The sequence below is a fragment of the Equus quagga genome, chromosome 14 (genome assembly GCF_021613505.1).
Source record: "Equus quagga isolate Etosha38 chromosome 14, UCLA_HA_Equagga_1.0, whole genome shotgun sequence".
NCBI lineage: Eukaryota > Metazoa > Chordata > Mammalia > Perissodactyla > Equidae > Equus > Equus quagga.
Genome location: NC_060280.1, coordinates 89199147 through 89221755, shown reverse-complemented (window position 1 = coordinate 89221755; position 22609 = coordinate 89199147). Strand labels below are relative to the sequence as shown.

General features: G+C 40.4%; 1 protein-coding gene across 14 annotated transcripts in view; it reads right to left on the bottom strand.

The window, feature by feature from the left end:
- Window positions 1-22609, bottom strand: part of LOC124252154 (zinc finger protein 266-like) — a 66412-nt gene that overhangs the window by 33538 nt on the left and 10265 nt on the right. For 11 of the 14 annotated variants that reach the window (XM_046685375.1, XM_046685374.1, XM_046685378.1 and 8 more), the window contains 2 exons: window positions 11063-11145; window positions 3202-10354 (listed from right to left, as the gene is read on the bottom strand). In XM_046685375.1, coding sequence (XP_046541331.1) covers window positions 8999-10354; window positions 11063-11145 — 1439 coding nt within the window. In that variant the 3' untranslated portion in view covers window positions 3202-8998. Of the gene's footprint in view, window positions 1-1491; window positions 3165-3201; window positions 10355-11062; window positions 11146-22609 lie in introns of those variants that run through there. The other 3 variants (XR_006891921.1, XR_006891922.1, XR_006891920.1) reach the window with 2 other exon arrangements.

Here is a 22609-nt window from a genome sequence, read left to right as displayed (position 1 = left end):
GGGTTTCTCATCAGTGTGGCTTCACACGGGCACATTAAGTTTTGTGGAAAAGTAAAAGGTCTTGTTGCATTCCTTACCCTAATACGGTTTTTTGGCTCTGTGAGTCTACAAGCGCACATTCAGGCATGAGGAGCATGTACATGCTTCCCCACATACCTTACAAACAAAGGACTTCTCTCCAGTGTGGGATCACATATAAATATTCAGCTAGGCAGAATACCTAAAGCTTTTCCACATTCTCTGTTCTCATAGGAACTTTTTTGTGGTGTGTGTTTGTATATGCACATTGAAGCTTGTGAAGTGAATAGAGAGTCTCCCATATTCCTTCCATTCATAGGGTTTTCTCCATTGTCAATTCTCACATGAGATTTAAGGTATGAGTGATTAACAAAGGCATTCCCACAGTCACCGCATCAAAGTTTTCTCTTGTATGCACATCACCTGGCACTCAGTATTCGGAGTCAGGCTGATGGCTTTTCTGGACTGCTTAAGATTGGAATGTTTCTCACTGGTATAGGTTTTCTTGGGCAGAGTCAGAAAGCCTTTCCATAATGATTCTCATCACAAGTATTCCCTCTATTTTGAATACTCTTGTGTGTCTTAAGACATGAGTGCTCACTGAAGACTTTTCACATTATTTACACTCATAGAGTTTCCCTCCATTTTGGGTTGTTTCCTGTTGAGGAAGGGATGAATGATGACTAAAGGAATCTTCAGACTCCTTAATAGATTATACAGATCTCAAAACAGAAACATTATTACAATATTTATGATTTTTACCATTTTCGTTACAAGCATACAAAACTGCCCTGTTGATTTCCTCAAATTGAATGACGAAACCCTTCTGGGAGAATGCTATCCCATCTACTATGATTTTAAAATGGTTCCTGTAGTGTTCTATAAAATTGTTTTTAAACTCAACATCTTCAGATATATGTGATTGTATACTTGTGGGAAACTTGAAGCACCAAGTTTCAAGCTAGGTCTAGGATATCCCCAAATTCATCATATTCCATCTATCTCCCCAGAGGCATCACTGTCTTGGGCTATGCCACTTGTTCCAAATATCTCTGGTTTCCACTTATCTTCTATCTAATTCTCAATCTTTTCTGAATGTGTAAAACAAGAGATATCATTGATCCATCTTCCCATTTGTATCCTATTTGGGAGGCTGTTCTCCCCTGCTATGATATCCTCCTGAAGTGCTCATTCTTTCATTTTAAGTCCCAAATCTCATTCTGAGATAAAACAAACAAATTTGAGAGTTTAGAAAGAAATGTTAGGTTAAAGAAGTCCAAAAATATCAGGCTCATCTGTATTACTTTACAAATTAAATATAGGAAAAAAAGGAAAGATTGATTTAAACATTATGGTTATATGAAAAATTTAGCAATGATAAGGACAAGGGGTCAAACTTTTAAGTTTTTATTAGAAAATGATTCTACAAAAATTAAAAGTGATGATGAACAGAAAGAGAAAATATCAGGGAAATAAATATGAAAGATCTCAACAATGCACTAACATCAAAATGATAAATTTAAAACAGAAAAAAACCTAGGACAATTTGTGATCATTGGAAAGTGTGAGGAAATTTAAAATAAGAGTAAGGGAAGTTGAAGATACCCCACAACATCAGAGACCAATGGCCTCAGCCTTCTGAGAAAAGAGTGCATCTTAAAATTTTTCCTGATTTTACTTCCAACCATACTGAACTTCTCACTGACTGTGGTTTTATTTTGCAAACTTTCACCGTGGAGAACACCTGTCTCTACCGTCCTTAATTCTTCTTGTTCCAACCATGAGATTAGACTCGCTTTGAACAGGGGATGCCCTGTCCACAGGGAAAGATACATTAATGGAAGAGCCTCATGCAAGGTAGAACAGAAAGTAAAAGAGAAGGAACTGCCAGCTAAAGGATGAATGAACCAGAAAATCACCATTTGGCAACACTCAATATAATATGTCATCCAGGAAAATATCAAAAATGTCAGGATACAGGATCTTCCCATAGTGTCAAGCCTCAGCCCCCTGCTTATTAATTACTCTTCCTAAATAAGAGTAAATTCAATTCCAAGCGCTGGAACGAACAGAAAGCAGCTTACATCTTTTTCCCCAAACGCTCCTGTATGTTGAAGCTCCGGGAGGCTGACCCGGCTCTGGAGCTCAGGCGGGGTCAGGTGCAGCCAGGCACCCCGGCTTTTCGCGGTAGGAAGTTTCGTATTTGTGGGTATTCCCTCACTCTCGCATGCAAGGGTATCAGATACCTGTCCTCCTCAGTACTCGTGTGAATGCTTCTTATCTTCCCATCTGAATATGATGAACCAAAGAAAGAAGTGACGCCCACAACCGGCCCAGATTCACCTGAGCTCGCCCACACCGCCGGGATGCCCAGGCCCACGAGGGACTGAGACGCTGTCCTCTGGAGACGGGACAACAAAGGCTGCTTACGAGGCTTTCTGTAAAGCGGGGCGCAGCGGAAGAAAAGGCTCCCCGACCGCACCTCCCCATCCTCCTCGCCGGGACAGAGCCGCCAGGACAGAGGCCACGCAGGGAGGCGCGGAGCCCTGCCAGACATGAAGATGGTCGGCGGCTGTGCAGCTGCCTGGTATCCACGCGGACCACTGGTGGCCGGCCTTTGACCCCGCCCGTCCTCCCGGTCCACGAGGCTCAGCCGAGCCCGGGACCTCCGGACCAGACAGAGAAGTAGCAGCCAAGGTAAGGCAGCCAGCGCGGGGCAGGCACTTCCGTTTCTGGTCGGAGGGTGGGGGAGCGAGGGGAGGGGCTCCAAGAACACAGGGCAGGGAGGAGCGACCGAGGAAGGACAGAAGGGAACCGTGATCTTCCTCAGCCAGTAAAGCCCGCGAGTCCGCGGCTGGAACTGCGATGGAGGGGCGGGGACAAGTCCCAGGGGCGGGGTGGAGCCAGGGCTGATGGCGGTCCCAGGCTGGGTTCCTGCTGTGAAAGTGCTGAGAAAGGCCTCCTCCTCCCACCGAGGAAAAGACATTTATTCTTCCCACTTTATGGATGAGGAGGTAGGCACAGGCCGAACAAGGACGTGCCTTGTTTGCCCAGCAGATTAAATAAAGGGGCCACTGGAACTATATCCTAGGTCGCTTGACACCTTGCAGCGTCCTCCAGAGGATGCTTCCCTTTTAAGTATCAATCTAGGAGCAAAGGGGGGTAAAAAATTAAAGGAGTTAAAAGTGCGTTGGTGCTATGATTGCTATCACTACATTTAAATACCCAAACCTGGGACTTTCGTTGCATCTCAAAAAAACCCTTTAACAAAAAAAAAAAAAATGCTGCATCATTTAACTTCTGTGAGGTCCCTAGATTAACCAGATTCATAGGGACAAAAAGTAGAATGGAGGTTACCAGGGCCTGGAGGAGAGGAGAATGGAGATTGTTGATCGGATCCATAGTTATACTTTTGAAAGCTGAGAAAGTTCTGGAGATCTGTTGCACAACAAAGTGCATATACTTAACACTACTGAACTGTACACTTAAAATAGTTAAAATGGTAACTCTTAAGTGTTCTTAACCACAATTTAAAGTAAAACCGTTTTTTGTGAATGTTCAAATATATCTAGGAATACAATACCTGCCAAGAAATGACAGGACTAATAAATCAACAGGATACACACAGAATTGCCATACGATCAAGCATTCACTTCTGGGCGTGTACACCCAACAGAATTGAACGCAGGGCCTTGAATACACGTTTGCACAGCCAGGTTCAGAGCAGCATTAGTCACAAGAGCCAAAACGTGGGAACCCGAGTGTCCACTGACACATGAATGTGGTACATATGTACAATGGAGTGTTATTCCACCTTGAAAAGGCAGGAAATTCTGACACATGCTGCAACATGGATGAACTTTGAAGACGCGATGCTGAATGAAATAAGCCAGACACAAAAAGTCAAATACAGTATGCTCGCCTTAAATGAGGAGCTTAGAGCAGGGAGCACAGACATTCCCAGGGACTGAGAAGATGAGGAAACGGGGAGTAAGAGTTTAACGGCTGGAGTTCCAGTTTGGGAAGATGAAAAAGTTCTGGAGCTGGATGGTGGTGATGGTCACACAACAATGTGAGTGCACACGCCACAGAACAGCACACTTAAAACAGCCAGTTTCACATTATATTTTACCGCAGCAAAATAAGTGAATGGGTTATTATTAGTTTCAAATAATGGAGCTTCTCAGACCAGAGATCTGGGGTAAAAGTTCACATGCAGGTTGGCCGACAGTGCCTCTGGCAGAGACAGTATCAGAAATACCTGCCCATAAAGAGAAGGACCTCAAAGTGCTTGGGGTTTTATTGCTCATATTAAATGTATACAGCAGACTGCATATTGTACTGCATGTTCAAATTTTCTTAGGTTTGAGATTTTTCAAAAGAAGAATGTGGAAAAAATGCACTTAGTCCAAACATTCTGTGGATGGTAAGTTTCGATTATTCTAGACCTAGTGTAATAAAGTCTCCATCCTTTTCTCCTAGAGGCCACTGTTCTGAAGCCCTATGGAGATGGATAACCCTAGGAAGTTCAGACATAGGTGAGTGTTCTTGTTTCGTTTTAGTAGAAAAGACTTTTGTCTCCAATTATATTTATTCACAGAAATATGCACATCATACACATCTAAGAAAGTATCTTTCTACCTGAACATAATGTGTCAAAAATAAAGGAAGGACATGCAAAGACAACCAAATTCCCAGATGAAACATTCTTTTGTATACAAAAGGAAACACAGGCCCCCTTCCCCCAACATTCCCCCAGTACTCCCCAGAATAGGCCAGAATTGCCAGATCCGCGAGGACAGAGGATGTGGGGGCCGAGTCAACATCATTCCAATGGCGTAGGTTCCTTTCCTTCTGGAGACAAGTCACAAAGGTTGCTCTGGAGGCTTCTGAAGAGGGAAGCTCGGTGGATGAAGAGACCTCAGGCATGCGCCCATACAGTGTGTCTCAGGTCTTGGTGAGCAATGAACGCCTGAATGTGCCGCGGGGCCCCAGCGGGAGCGAGCGTCACACACCAGGACTCTGTAAGTAGGCCCTCGGCGACCTGGACCAAACACACTTTCACTCCTCCTTCAACCCCCATATCCTCCACTTCGCACTGCTCTCCCCAAAGCTGGGCTGGGCTGGACCACCACTAAGAGAGATGTCTCCAAGATACCAGGAGCAGGCAGGACAAAAATCCCAATGAACAGGCGACCAAACTTTCGCTTCCTGCCTGGGGATGGAAGGGGCGGAGCTCTGCGGCTCAGGCTGCCAGTCAAGAAAGACCACCTCAGACTGAGAAATTCAACTGAACAACTGCATGGGTGGGGTTGGACCACGGTTTGCTCGGTGCGGGGCTGTAGGCAGAAACAGCGTGAGACAAGATGGAGGCTAGAACCAGGGCTCGAGGCGGGGCCTACACTGGGGGTGGTGGTTGAAGGTGAGAATGTGCATCAAAAAAAGCTTTTCCACCTGCTTCACCTCACCCTCCTAGAGGGCTTACGGTGATTCTCCTGTAACGTGCCTGCCAATCCCAGAAAGCCCATTTCCTCCATTCAACTAACTCCATCCTTGTCTTTATTCCCCCTTATTTCGTTTGATTTCTGTTCGACACCATGCTATACTCTAATCATTGCTTCCTTTGTGCTTTTCATATAAAATTGTCTATAAATATTTTTTCTTTTAAAAGTAACTGTTTCCTTTTTTATGATTTTACCATATGGTCCAGGGCCTCCCATACTACGCTGTGAAACAGCAACAATACCAGAAATCGTTCACTTAGGAAGGGTTCTAAAGTTTCCCAAGTAACCATGTTTGCTGTGGATTTCAGTGGGTGGGCACAGTGGAATTCATAAAGATCTTAAACCGTGATTTACTAACGCATTTTATCAAGAATTGCTTATGGACACTGTCAGATCTATTTTATGCAACTATTGAAGTAATAACTATTTTGCCACGTTAATCTTTCATCTCTTGCTGTACAAAATATTAAATGTTTATGTGCCCAAAGGAAGTCTGTTTTGTAAAATAGTTTCTGGATTTCCTGCCTTGCCTTAAAACGTCTCTTCAAACCCTACAGTATTTGGAGATTTCCTAATTTGCTTCTTAAATTTACTACTTGTACAGACATTTAAATCTTTAATCTTCATCCAGTGTATTCTTGTATGTGGTGGGGGTACTGGATCCAATTTTTCTTCCTCCAAAAGGCCAACTGTGGTACTAGTGCTTATTGTTAAGCTATCCTTGACCTACTGTTTTGTAATTCCGTATTTATTAAACAATAAAATTCCTATACATACCAGTATTCATATCTAGAATCTCCTTTAAAGTAACATATTTACTTATGCCTGTAGCACGCTCTTTGATTATAAAAGTTTCATATTTTCAATATCTAGTGGCAAAAGTATAATGGTAGCTAATGTTGGCTGCATCCTACAATGCCAGATGCCTCAGATATTAAGTTTAATATGCTCATAATTTCCAATGGTGTAAGCAGTACAACAATCTTCTATTTCTTGGAACAGCTTTACTGAGATATAATTCACATACCATACAATTCATCCATTTAAATCTATACAACTCAATGATGTTTACTATATGCACAAACTTACCTAACCCATCACAATTTTAGAACCACTTCATCACTTCAAAAGCAGTCTTTGCTGTCAGACTCCCATTTCCATTGTCTCTGAATATCCAGGCAAATACAAATTCCTTTCTGTCTCTGAGATTCACATTTTCTAGACACTTCATATAAATGAAGCCATACAATCTTTTATCAACAGCTTCTTTGCACTTAGAATGTTTTTAAAGGCTCATCTGTGTTGGAGCATATATGGCTCACATTATCTTGGCTTTCGGAGTTTTCCCACATAAATATGCCACTTTGTCATCCACTGACCAACCAAAGCCAGCACCAAATCTCCTCATTTCTCTCGCACAGCACTCATTGAGGATGATGTCACTAGGAGTGCAAACAGCAGAATGAGACCAATCTGCAGGAGGGACCTCATACACTACCCACATGGTGCTAGATTCAAGCAACTGTGACAATTTCTGGTAGGACCCTGAGGTCTTATATCAGGCAATTACAATGTCATCTAAAGCCAATCTATGACACAGCACACACAAAAGATTAAGAATGATCTGCTGACCTTTGTTGTTGTTGCCAATAATTGAAGAGACAATAGATGGGCTAAATAACAACATATATGCCCAAAAGTGAGGGACAACATGATATACTCCACAACAACAGTTAACACAAAGGTGCACAAAGAATTTTTCAAGATTTATGGTTACCCTTGATTTAGATTATCATACAGTGTTTTGCCTAAGCCTCAAGAAAGTGGCATCAAGCAGTTGCACGCCTGATGGCCATATGTGACATAACCCAACGCTGCTTGAGGGTCCAAACTATGTGAACTTGTATCATTGAAGCTGAAATGATGTTGTGCCAATGTGTCTACACCCAAAGTTCACATTCAGGATGTCCCAGTGAGGGCAGCAAGCACAGCAGCTCAGGACCAGCTACATTCACATGAGGTTTTCTGTTTTCACAGTTCACAGACAGAATGACAAAGAAAGTAGCAGGTCATACCAGCAGCAACAACTGTTGCTTGACTCAGACAACTGATATGATTGGTTTCCCAGGCTGTGGTACTAGGTATAGGGGCAAAAGAGAACATTCATTATTCTCACTATCTTCCTGTATGGCAAGGGGTTAACAGTCCTCCCCAGAGGGTGAGGTTGTTGCTCAGCCACAAAGCTCATGAAATCAGAATGTCTAACATTAGTAGGTGTAAAGTCAATTTTTCACCCTTCATCACATGCTTGACACTGACTTTTTATCTGAAAGATCCGTTGTGAGAGGGACAAGGTAAGTTTACAAAATTTACAGATGTATTTCACCAACCACCTTGGGCAGAATGACATGCTGTAAATGAGTTCAGTGAGCACTGCAAACAATCAAGAAATCACTGTCATCACAATGTAAGACCATGTCAATCCAACAAGAGAATCCAAGTGGTTAGAAGGGGATTGAATGTGAATCCTCTAGACTCTCTATTGACTAGGTTGCAACCTGGAAGGTGTAGCCACTAAACTGAGCTATCAGCAGAAAGAAGGACACACTACGCACAAGAATTCTCAGGGCCTAATCACAAATGCTTTAACTAGATCTACAGAATGAACCACATTATGCATCTCAAAAGACCCTACAATTCACACTCAGGGTAGCACTTCCCATATCCCCTATATTCAGTTTCTTTTACTGAACCACATCACGTTTATTAAGGATAGGAAACGATCTAATGGAAAATAACTGTGACTCTACAACATTTCTTACACTCATGAAGTTTCTCTCCACGGCGAGATCACAAGTGAACATCAGTAGAAATACAATTCTCCCACATATCTTACATCAGTTAGATTTCTCTCTACTACAAGGTCTCTCACATATAAAAAGTACACATTTCACTGAGGAAACAATTAAAGAGGGCTTTCCAGTTCCTTAACAGGATGGCTTCACTATGAGTACTTACATGCTGGGTTGTGAGAAGATTCTGACAGCTTCCCCTCATTCCTTACATTGGAGGGCATGTCTGCGGTGTGGTCCTGTCATGTCTTTGAAGTGAATGACGACTGCCGAGGGCTTTCCCACATTCCTTACATTCACAGGGTTTCTCTCCAGTATGAATACGCTTGTGAATAACTATGTATGAAGAATTGGTAAATCTTTTCCTACATATATTACAGTCAAATGGCTTCTCTCCAGCATGAGATCTTAAATGTTTAACAAGCTTTGAGGAAGGAACAAAGACTTTCTCGCACTTCTCACATTGAAAAGGCTTCTCTGCAGTCTGAGTTTTCATATGGTAAGGCCTGAGAATTGAGCAAAGACTTGCCCATATTCTTTACATTTATACAATGTCTCTCCATTGTGAGTACGCTTGTGAATGATAAAGTATGAACAAGTGGTACATGTTTTCCCAGTTATATTTCACTCAGAAGACTTGGGTCCTGTATGAGTTCTAAAATGTTTGTTAAGATATGAGGAAGTACCAAACACTTTTCCACATTTGTCACACTTAAAAGGCTTCTTTCCAGTGTGAGTTTTTATATGGTAAATAAGGCTTAGACAGTAAGTGAAGGCTTTCCCACATTCTTTACATTCATAGGGTTTCTCTCCACTGTGGATACGCATGTGAACATTAAGGTGCGAAGAACGTTTAAAGCCTTTTCCACATTCCCTACATTTGAAGGTTTTCTCATCAGTATGAATACGCTTGTGAACGATAAAGTAGGAAGAATTGGAATATCTTTTCCCACACACATTACACTCAAAAGACTTCAGTCTATGAATTCTAAAATGTTTATTAAGACATGAGGAAGTAGCAAAGGCTTTTCCACATTTATCACATTTAAAAGACTTCTCGTCAGTGTGAGTTTTTCCATGGTAAATAAGGCTTGAATAATGAGTGAAGGCTTTCCCACAGTCTTTACATTGATGGGGTTTCTCTCCAGTGTGAGTTCGCATGTGAACGCTAAGGTGCGATGAACGTTTAAAGCCTTTTCCACATTCCTTACATTTGTAGGGTGTCTCCCCAGTGTGAATTCGCGTGTGAATAACTAAGTACGAAGAAGTGGTAAATCTGTTCCCACAAACAATACACTGAAAACGCTTCTCTCTAGTGTGACTTCTAGAATGGTTAGAAAGATTTGAGGAAGAATCAAAGGCTTTTCCAGATGTGTCACATATAAAAGGCTTCTCTCCAATATCAGTTTTTATAGGCTCAGTAAGTTCAAAACACTGAATAAAGGCTTTCCCACATTCCTTAAGTTTAAAGGGTTTTATTGCAGTGTGAATTTGAACGTGAGCATTAAGGTATGAGGACTGCTTAAAAGATTTTCCACATTCCTTACATTCGTGATGACTGTTACCAGTGTTACTTTGTACATGCACACCAAGGCTTGTGGAGTAAATAAAAGATCTCCCACATTCCTTCCATTCATAGAGATTTTCTCCATTCTGCGTTTTCATTTGGGCCTGAACATAAGAATGATTAACAAAGGCCTTCCCACTGTCACCACATTCGAAGTTTTTCTCTTGCATGGTTTTCTGGTACACAACATCTGGAGTTGGGCTGATGCCTTTTCCCAACTGATTAAACATGGAAAGTTTCTCTCCAGTAGAAGTTTTCTTGCGCAAAGTTAAAAAATTTTGTCCATACTGATTACCGTCATTAGTGTTCCCTCCAATCTGAATCCTCCTGTGCGTCTTAAGGCATGAATGTTCACTGAAGACTTTTCCACATGGCCCACCATCACAGAGTTCTGACCCATTGTGGTTAATTTCCTGTTAATCAATGGAAGAATGACGATTCAAAGATTTCTCAGACTCACTCACTGATCCTATCCATCTGAAACTACAAACATCATAATGGTGATGGCGATTTTAATCACTTCCACTACATTTATACTTTCTACTCTGCTCATTTCTTTCAACTTGAATGATGGACTCCTTCTGCCAGAATGATATAGCATCTACTCTACTATTAAACAATTCCTGGGGGCCAGACAGGGGGTGTAGTGGTTAAGTTTGCACCTTCTGCCACAGCAGCCCATGGTTCACAAGTTTGCATCCTGAGTTGGGACCCACACACCACTCATCAAGCCATCCTATGGTGGCATCCCATATACAAAATAGAGGAAGACCGGCACAGATGTTAGCTCAGGGACAATCTTCCTCTTCCACAATTAAGAACCAAAAAAAGATTCCCATACAGTTTCATGAAATGGTTTTAAAAACTCCACGTCCAGTTATGTAAGTGGGAATGATTCCTTCTGGGAATTCTGGAGCAGTAAGTTTCAAGTGAGGTATAAGATATTCCCAAATTCATTATGTATTCAGAATCTCTCTCTAGAGACATTGCTCTCACTTAGGCAAATACCACGTATGTCAAATACAAATTACTTTTACTCATGTTCTATCTAATGAAAATCCCCAATCTTTCCTGAATGTGGGAAATAAGAAATATCTCCTTTCGAACTTAACTGTACTTACCGTTTCTATCCTATTTGATGTTTCTCCCCCAAAACTATCCAGCGGAATTGCTGAGTCTTTGGTCTTAAATTGTAATTCCCATTCTAAAATAAATAAGAATAACAAATGTAGGAGTTTGCAGAAAGAAATATAAGTTACAGGAGCTAAAAACAATAAGACTCATTTGTATTATTAGGAAATTAAACATAGTAAAAGAAAATCCACAAGATAGATTTGAGGAGTTTGGCTATGTAAAAAACTTAGCAACAATAAGGCTGTACAGTAAAAAATTCAGTAGTTGGGTGACATCAGCATGATGGCAGAGTGAGCTTTTTTCTTAGAATCTGCCCCTAAGATACAACAAAAAGGACATCCATTAAACAACAGAGGACATCCACAAAACACAACAGACATCGGAGAGATCCACAAATCCAGACATCTGAAGGTGGAGGTGCTAGATGACCTGGGCAGCAGTGGAAGGAGGTGAGCAGATCTCCTCTCCCTGCCCAATGGCAGCAATCCAGGGTGCAGGACCTCATGCAGTGGCCTGCACACGATTCTAGAGGAGACAGGAAAAAGGCAGCCCTCCACAGGAATGCTTTTCTTCTCAGAGTTGCCTCACACCTAGTTGTGCAGGAAGGTTCCACACCAAGGCGGCTAAGCAACCAGAGGAGCACCCTCACCAAGCTGAGCAGCCCAGACAGGCAGCCAGTGAGTACAGAGGAGGAGTGCAGGCAGCAAAGAAGGTGTCCCCTTCCCCCTCATCCTGCCTAGAGCATAAGCTCGGTCAGTTGACAAGGGTATGGGATTGAGGCCAGAGCCCCAGCACTCACATCTGTGAAGCAGCAGTAACCAGATGCAGAGGGCTCCATCAGCACAGCTGCCAACAGATGGCCAAACTGCCAAGGGTCGATGCAGGCTTACAAAACACAGCTCCTGCCCCCCAAGTGGTGGTAGGTGGAATCTGCAAGCAGATATTAACACTATGCAATGGCCGAAGTCCCACTCATCAAACAGCATGAAGAAATATAAAGCACTCCAGACCAAAATGAAAATGACAACTATCCAGAAACCAATCCTGAAAACACAGAAATTTACAATCTAAATGACAAAGAATTCAAAATAGTTATAAACAAACTCAATGAGTTACAAGAAAATCCAGAAAGACATTTCAATAAACTCAGGGAAAAATTAATGAGCACAGGGAATTCTTGACAAAAAAGATTGAAACTATTAAAAAAAAAATCAATCAGAAACGTTGGAGACGAAGTACACAATGAATGAAATAAAAAGAAATCTGGAATCCTTAAAAAAAACAGAGCTGATACAATGGAGCAGAGAATTAGTAATTTAGAGGACAGAAATATACAAATGATTCAGTTGGAGGACAGGAGATAACTGAGGCTAAAAAGAAATGAAGAAATACCCTGAGAAGTATCTGCCTCAATTAGGAAATGTAACATAAGGATTACTGGTATTCCAAAGGGAGAAGAGAAGGAGAAAGGAGCAAGACAGTGTGTTCGAAGAAATAATAGCTGAGAACTTCCCAAACCTGGGGAAGAAGTTGGAATTACATGTAAATGAGAATAACAGAACTCCTAATTACATCAATGTAAAAGGACTTTCTCCAAGGCATCTATTAGTAAAACTACCAAAAGTCGATGACAAAGAAAAAACATTAAGGAAAGCAAGGCAGAAGAAAATAACCTATAAGGAATCCCTATTGGGCTTTTAGTGCATTTCTCAGCAGAAAACTTACAGGCTAGGAGAGAGTGGAATGATATATTCAAAACACTGCAAGACAAAAAACTTTCAGCCAAGAATTCTCTAGCCAACAAAACTATGATTCAGATATGATGGAGTAATAAAAACTTTCCCAGATACACAAACCTGGGGGAGTTCATCACCACAAGACGTGTCCCCTACAAAAAACAATCAAGAAGGCCTCCATACCAGAAAAATAAAGAGTTTACAAAGACTTGAGCAAGGAAACACATAGACAAAATCAGAAAACTGCAGCTATCACAAGTTACCAAACAATTTTAACATTAAAGATGAAGGGAAGGAAAGCATACAAAATAACTATAATCACTTCATTTTAATCACAAACTCACAACATAAAATGGACTAAGTTGTGACAACTTAGATGGGGAAGAGATAAGCAATGTTAAACAACATGTAAGAGAACTAGAAAAAAGAAGAACAAACAAAACCCAAAGTCAGCAGAAGCAGGGAAATAATAAAAATGAGAGCAGAAATAAATGAAATAGAGATTTAAAAAAGGTCAACAAAACAAAGAGCTGGCTCTTGGAGAAGATAAACAAAATTCACAAATCCTTAGCCAGACTCAAAAAGAAAAAAAGACAAGGCTCAAATAAATAAAATTAGAAATGAAAGAGGAGAGATTGCATTGGATACCACAGAGATACAAAGGATTAGGAAAGTATACTATGAAAAACTGTATGCCAACAAACTGGATAACCTATAAGAAACTGATGAATCCTTAGACTCACACAACTTCCAAACACTGTATCAAGAAGAAACAGAATCTAAATAGGCAAATCACAAGTAACGAGACTGAAACAGTAATCAAAAGCTCCCATAAAATAAAAGTCGAGGGCCAGATGGCTTCTCAGGAAATGTTCAAAGGTTTAATACCAATCCTTCTGTGCCCAGCCCCATGGCTGAGTGGTTAATCTCACGTGCTCCTCTTTCACAGACCAGGGTTTCACTGGTTCAGATCCTGGGTGCAGACATGGCACCACTCATAGGCCATGCTGAGTTGGTGTCCCACAGAGCACAACCAGAAGGACCTACAGCTAGAATATACAACCATGTACTGGGGGGCTTCGGAGAGAAGTAGAACAAAAAAAAAAGAAAAGAAGATGGGCAACAGATATTAGCTCAGGTGCCAATGTTTAAAAAAAAAAAAACCAAACCTATCCTTCTCAAACTACTACAAATAACTGAAGATGATGGAAGACTTCCTAACTCATTCTATGAGATCAACAGCACCCTGATCCCAAAACCAGACACGGACCACACAAAGAAGGAAAATTACAGGCCAATATTGCTGACGAACATAGATGCAAAACTCCTCAGCAAAATATTGCCACACAGAATACAGCAATACATTGAAAGGATCATACACCATATCAACTGGGATTCATACCAGGGATGCAAGAATGCTTCAACATCCAGAAATCACACATTGTGATACACCAGATTAACAAAATGAGGAATAAAAACCATATGATCATCTCAATGGATGCAGAGAAAGCATTTGACAAGATCCAACATCCACTTCTGATAAAAACTCTCAATAAAATCTGCATGCAAAGAAAGTACCTCAACATAATAAAGGCCATATGCGACAAACCCACAGCCAACATCATCCTCAATTGGAAAAACTGAAAGCCACCCCTTGGAGAACAGGAACAAGACAAGGGTGCCCACTCTCACCATTCTTATTCAACACAGTATTGAAAATCTTAGCCAAAGCAATTAGGCAAGAAAAAGAAATAAAAGGAATTCAAATAGGGAGTGAAGAAGTGAAACTCTTGCTGTTTGCACACATGATTCTATATATACAAAACCCAAAAGAATCCATCAGAAAACTATTAGAAATAATCAACAACCATAGCAAAGTTTCAGGGTACAAAATCACCTTACAAGAATCAGTTGCATTTCTATACTGTAATAATGAACTTACAAAGAGAGCTCAAGAATACAATCACAACAAAAAGAAGAAATTATCTAGGAATAAATTTAACGATGGAGATGAAAGACACACACAATGAAAACTGTAGGACATTACAGAAAAAAAATTGATGATGACATAAAGAAATGGAAAGATATTCCATGAAAATGGATTAGAAGAATAAACATATTTAAAATGCTCACATTACTTAAAGCAATCTACAGATTCAGTGCAATCCCAATCACATTCTTCAGAGAAATAGAAGAATGCTAAAATTCACATGGGGCAACAAAAGACCACAAATAGCTCAAATAATCCTGAGAAGAAGAGCAAAGCTGGAGGCATCGCAATCCCTGACTTCAAAATATACTACAAAGACCAAAACAGCATGGTACTGGTACAAAAACAAATATACAGATCAATGGAACAGAACTGAAAGAGCAGAAATAAAACTGCACATCAGGGCCGGCCCCGTGGCCAAGTGGTTAAGTTCACACACACTGCTTCAGCAACCCAGGGTGTCACCAGTTCGGATCCTGGGTGTGGACATGGTGCCGCTCATCAGGCCATGCTGGGGTAGCATCCCATGTGCCACAGCTGGAGGGACATGCAACTAAAAATATGGAACTATGTACTGGGGGTGCTCTGGGGAGAAAAAGGAAAAAAAAAAAAAAAGAAAAGAAAAACTGGACATCTGTGGACAGCTAATTTTTGACAAAGGAGCCAAGAATGTACAATGGACAAAGGAAAGTCTCCTCAATAAATGGTGTTGGGAAAACTGGACAGCCACATGCAAAAGAATGAAAGTAGACCATTATCTTTCTCCATACACAAAAATTTACTCAAAATTAAAGACTTCAAGTTAAGAAATGAAACCATAAAACTCCTGGAAGAAAATATATGCAGTACACTGTGACATCATTTTCAAATACTGTGTCCACTCAGGCAAGGGAAACAAAAGAATAAATGAACAAATGTGAGTATATCAGACTAAACAGCTTCTGCAAGGGAAAGGAAATGAGGAACAAAACAAAAGAAAACCCACCAACTGCAAGAAAATATTTGCAAACCATATATCCACAAGGGGTTAATCTCCAAAATATAAAAACTCATACAACGCAAAAACAAAAAGACAACCAAATCAAAACCTGGGCAGATGATATGAACAGATATTTTTCCAAAGAATATAAACAGATGACCAACAGGCACATGAAAGTATGTTCAACGTCACTAATCATTAGGGAAATGCAAATCAAAACTACAAGGAGATATCAGCTTACACTCACTAGAATGGCTATAAGCACCAAGATAAAAAACAAGAAATGTTGGAGAGGATGTAGAGAAGAGGGAACTCACATACACTGCTGTTGGGAATCTGAACTGGTGTAGTCACTATGGAAAACAGTATGGAAATTTGTCAAAAAATTAAGAATGGAAATGACATACAACCCAGCTATATTCCACTTCTGGGCTATTGTGAATAATGCTGCAGTGAACATAGGGGTGCATAAGTCTCTTTGGATTGTTAATTTCAAGTTCTTTGCATAAATACCCAGGAGTGGAGTATGGCTGGGATGTATGTATGTATGTATGTATTGGAATACTACTCAGCCATAAAAAGAGACAAAATCGCCCCATTCACAACAACATGGATGGACCTTGAGGGTATTAAGTGAAATAAGCTAGACAGAGAAAGACAAACACATCATTTCACTGATCTGTGGAAGATAAACTCCTGGACAAAGAGGACAGATTAGTGGTTACCAGAGAAGAGGGTTTGAGGGTGGGCATAAGAGGAAAGGGTTACATAAACTATTATGACCTCAATAAAAAAAATTTACAAATTTAATAGTTGACTAGAACGATTCTACGAAAATATAACATGACAGAGAAAAGAGACAATATTACCAGGGAAAGAAAGTAGGAAAGTTCTGAAACAGTACTAGTCATTTTGTGAGATCATAGGAAATTTTGAAGAAAACATAAAGTAAGAACATATGAGAAGTTGATGATACCCTAAAGCATGAGAGATCAATGACTTCAGCCTTCAGAGAGAGATCACATGATAAAGCTTCCTCATCGTCATTCCAAACACAGTGAAATTTTCATTAACCAGGTGAGTTCTTCACAATCACTCACCTTGGAAGACTCCTCTCTCCACTGTTCCCAACGCCTCTTCTTCCAACCAAGAGATTGGATTGAGTTTGAACAACTGATACACTGTACACAGGAAAAGATGTATGAACAGAAAAAACCCCTGCCAAGGATGACAAACTTTCCATGAATCAGCTCCTACACTTCTAATGAATGCAGAAAAACTACTTCAAAAGAGATAATAACAATGACTAACAAAAATATACAACTGAAATCTCACAAAGTTGTAATCTATCATAACATTAATAAAAAAAAAAAATTAGGTTAAGAGCACAGACTTCCATAAGCAAAAAAATAAGAGAGATAATAACTCAAATATCCCCTCTTTCTGTGCATCAAAGAGATTGGCTATCTCTGGCCCCTGAAACTCATGTTCAGATGCTTATGATAAACAAACTACAAAGCATTAAGACTTTTATTGAATAGCAGATGAAGTAATTGCAAGAAGAGATCTTCATTCTCATGAAGAAACCACTATTGAAGTGACATCAGCATCATGGCAGAGTGACCTTGCTAGGGACTCTCTCCCCTCCAACATACAACAAAACCGGGCATACACACTCCAACAGGAGACACTGTAACATAATACAAAAAGCTCAGAGAGACACGCAGCCACAAGACAGAGGGGAGAGAGGCTGCAACGGGGTAAGAGAGAACTTTGCTGCCTCCCCTAAAAACTGTGATCAGAGCCATGGGAGGATCTGAGAGAGAAGGAGCAAGGGAAGGGCCACACGTTTTCGGGATCACCCAGGACTCCCACCAGCCCTTGCAGCCTAGAGGGAAGGCCTCTAACCAGCCTAAAGCTTTCACGCATGGGGTGACCTCATCAAGTCAAGACTACAGGAAACCGGATAGTGAGAGCAGAGGGAGAAAACCATGAGGACATGCAGGAGAAAGCACTCCTGTCCCCACCCAACCCGACCCAGGCACTCCATTGCCTGGGAAATGGGGTTAAGTCAGAGGGCTCAGAATATGTGGCTCTTGACCCCCACCCAGTGGCAAAAGGCGGTAACTGCAACCAAATAATATCAGAAAGTCAAAAGCCCAACCCAGCTCCTCTACAAACATCAGACAGTACATCAAATCTCCAGACCGGAGAGAAAATGACAAGCACTCATAACTCAGTCCTGAGGACACAGAAACATGTAGCAGAGGGCTGGTTCAGTGGCACAGCGATTGGGTGTGCCAGTTTGGATCCCGGGTGCGGCCACGGCACTGCTTGGCAGGCCACGCTGTGGTAGGCGTCCAACATACCAAGTAGAGGAAAATGGGCACAGAAGTTAGCTCAGGGCCAGTCTTCCTCAGCAAAAAGAGGAGGATTGGCAGCAGTTAGCTCAGGGCTAATCTTCCTGAAAAAAAAAAAAAAATAGCAGAGATCTTTCCAAATCGAGGGAAATACGTGTGGAGGAAGCTTCCAGATCTCCTAGATTTGACACTGTAAAAAGACCAACTGTAAGGCATATAGGAGTAAAACTGGCAAAAATGAATGACAAAGAAAGAATACTCAGGACAGCAAGACAGAAGAAAATAACCTACAAAGGAACCCCTATCAGACTTTCAGCAGATTTCTCTGCAGAAACCTTAGAAGCTAGGAGAGAATGGAATGACATATTCAAAACCTTAAAACACAAGAATCTTCAGCCAAGAATTCTATCCAGCAAAAATATCCTTCAGGTACAAGGGAGAAATTAAATCTTTCCCAGACAAACAAAAGCTAAGGAACTTTGGAGCCATGAGACCCCCCACTACAAGAAATCCTCAAGAAGGCCCTCATACCTGAAAAGAAGAAAAAAGGAGAAAGGGGTCACAAAACAGACTAAGGAGATAAATAGGTAGACAATCAGAATAGGATAGCAGATATTCAACTGTAGCATTAGGCAGGAAAACACCAAAAACAAGGACAATCTTGTCACTTTAACCACAAACTCACAACACAAGTTGGAATAAGATATGAGAAAAACAATTTAGGAGAGGAGGAGGAAAGGGATTGAATCTATTTAGACTAAGGAAATAAGAGACCATCAGAAAATGGACTATCTTAGACACGAGATCCTGAACACAAACCTCAGGGTAACCACTAAAAAAAAGCAGAACAGAGACACAAAAAACAAATAAGGAAAAAACAAAGAAACACATCATAAAAAACTACATAATTCAATGGGTAGCCCAAAATACACATGACGAGAAAGAAGGGAAATGCAGGCAAACCAGAAAACGAGTGATATAATGACAGCATTAAGCCCTCATACATCAATAATTACCCTAAACATAAATGGATTGAATTGTCCAATAAAAAGACACAGAGTGGAGAGATGGATTAAAGAACAAGACCCAACGATTTGCTGTCTCCAGGAAACACATCTCAGCTCCAATGACAAATACAGGCTCAGAGTGAAGGGATGGAAGACGATACTCCAAGCTAATGGCCAACAAAAGAAAGCAGGTGTCACAATGCTTACATCAGACAAAGTAGCCTTCAAGATAAGACAGATAGGGAGAGACAAGGGGGGGGGGTATATAATGATCAAAGGGACACTACATCAAAAAGAAACAACGCTTATAAATATCTATGCACCCAATACAGGAGCACCACAGTTAATAAAGCAACTATTAACAAGGCTGAAAGAAGATGTTAATAATAACACAATAATACTAGGGGACCTCACCACCCGACTCACATCAATGGATAGATCATCCAGACAGAAAGTCTACAAGGAAACACTGGAATTAAGTGAAAAGCTACACCAGTTGGACTTAATAGACATATACAGAACACTCCATCCAAAAACAGCAGAATACACATTCTTCTCAAGTGCGCACGGAACATTCTCAAGGACAGACCATATGCTGGGAAACAAGGGAAGCCTCAATAAATGTAAGAAAATTCAAACAATAACAAGCATCTTTTCTGATCATAATGCTATAAAGCTAGAAATTAATTACCAGAAAAAAGCTGAGAAAAGGACAAAGATGTAAAGACAAAACAACATGCTATTGAACAAGCAATGGATCATTGAAGTAATTAAAGGAGAAATCAAAAAAATATCTGGAGACAAATGAAAATGGTAACATATCATACCAACTCATATAGGATACTGCTAAAGTTCTATTAAGAGGGAAATTCATCACAATACGAGTACACCTTAACAAACAAGAAAAATCCCAAATAAACAATCTCAAATTACACGTAACTAAATTAGAAAAAGAAGAACAAAGCCCAAAGTCAGCAGGAGAGAAATAATAAAAATCACAGCAGAAATCAATGCTATTGAAACAACAAAGGCAGTAGAAAGGATTAATGAAACAAAGAGCTGGTTCTTTGAGAAGATAGATAAAATTGACAAACCCCGAGCCAGACTTACAAAGAAAAAGAAAGTTCAAATAAACAAAATCAGAAATGAAAGAGGAGAAATAACAGACTCCACAGAAATACAACGGATTATAAGAGAATACTATGCAGAACTATATGCCAACAAAATGGATAACCTAGAGGAAATGGATAAATTCTTAGACTCTTAAAACCTCCCAAAGCTGAATCAAGAAGAAACAGACAATATGAATAAACCAATCACAAGGAAAGAGATTCAAACAGTAATCAAAAGCATCCCAAAGAATAAAAGCCCAGGACCAGACAGCTTCCCTGGGGAATTCTACCAAACTTTCAGAGAGGATTTGATACCTGTTCTTCTCAAGCTATTCCGAAAAATTAGGGAGGATGGAACACTTCCTAACACATTCTACGAGGCCAACAACACTCTAATAACAAAGCCTGACAAGGATAGCACAAAAAAGGAGAACTACAGGCCAATATCGCTGATGAACATAGATGCAAAAATCCTCAACAAAATTTTGGCAACTCAAATTCAGCAATTCATCAAAAGGATCATACATCAAGATCAAGTGGGATTCACACCAGGGACACAGGGATGGTTCAACATCTGCAAATCAATCAACGTGATACACCACATCAACAAACTGAGGAATAACCACAGGATCATCTCAATACATGCAGAGAAAGCATTTGACAAGATCCAACAGCCATTTATGATAAAAACTCTTAATAAAATGATAGAAGGAAATTACTTCAACATAATAAAGGCCATATATGACAAACCCACAGCCAACATCATACTCAATGGGCAAAAACTGAACACCATCCCCCTGAGAAGAGAATTAAGACAAGGATGCCCTCTATCACCATTCTTATTCAACATGGTACTGGAGGTTTTGGCCAGAGCAATTATGAAAACAAAGGAATAAAAGGAATCCAAATAGGGAGTGAAGAAGTGAAACTCTCACTGTTTGCAGACGACATGATCTTATATAGAGAAAACCCTAAAGAATCCATTGGAAAACTAATAGAAATAATCAACAACTACAGTAAAGTTGCAGGGTACAGAATCAACTTACAAAAATCAGTTGCTTTTCCATACTCCAATAATGAACTTACAGAAAGAGAACTCAAGAATACAATTCCATTTGCAATCGCAACTAAAACAATAAAGTACCTAGGAATAAAATGAACCAAGGACGTGAAGGACTTCTATGATGAAAACTTAAGGCATTACTGAAAGAAACTGATAATGACCTAAAGAGATGGAAAGAGATTCCTTGCTCATGGATTGGAATAATAAACATAGTGAAAATGTCCATACTACCCAAAGCAATCTACAGATTCAGTGAAATCCCAATCAGAATCCCAATGACATTCTTCATGGAAATAGAGCAAAGAATCCTAAAATTCATATGGGGCAAACAAAGACCCCAAATTGCTAAAGCAATCCTGAGAAAAAAGAACAAAGCTGGGGGGATCACAACCCTGACTTCAAAATGTACTACAAAGCCAGAGAGATCAAAACGGCATGGTACTGGTACAAAAACAGGCACACAGATCGATGGAACAGAAGTGAAAGCCCAGAAATAAAACCACACACATATGGACAGCTAACCTTCGAAAAACGTGCCAAGAACATACAATGGAGAAATGATAGTCTCTTCAATGTATGGTGTTGGGAAAACTGGACAGCCACACGCAAACGAATGAAGGTAGACCACTATCTCACGCCATACACAAACGTAAACTCAAAATGGATCAAAGACTTGAAGATACATCCTGAAACTATAAAACTCTTGGAAGATAATATAGGTAGTACACTCTTTGAGATCTTCTCAAAAACCACATCTTCTCAGACAAGGGAAATAAAAGAAAAAATAAACAAGTAGGAGTTCATCAGACTAAAGAACTTCTGCAAGACCAAAGAAACTAGAATCAAATCAGAGGGGCTGGCATGGTGGCACAGAAGTTAAATTCGCACATTCCACTCTGGTGGCCTGGGGTTCACTGGTTCAGATCCTGGACGCAGACATGGCACCGCTTGGCAAGCCATGCTGTGGCAGGCGTCCCACATATAAAGTAGAGGAAGATGGGCACGGATGTTAGCTCAGGGCCAGTCTTCCTCGGCAAAAAGAGGAGGATTGGCAGCAGATGTTAGCTCAGGGCTAATCTTCCTCAAAAAAAACAAAAAACAAAGAGACAACCCATTAATTGGGAGAAAATATTTGCAAATCATTTATCTGACAAGGGGTTCATCTCCATAATATGTAAGGAACTCACACAACTGGAGTATAAAAAAACAAATAGCCCGATCAGAAGAAGGGTAGAGGATATGAACAGACATTTTCCAAAAGAAGATAGAACTACCATACGATCCAGC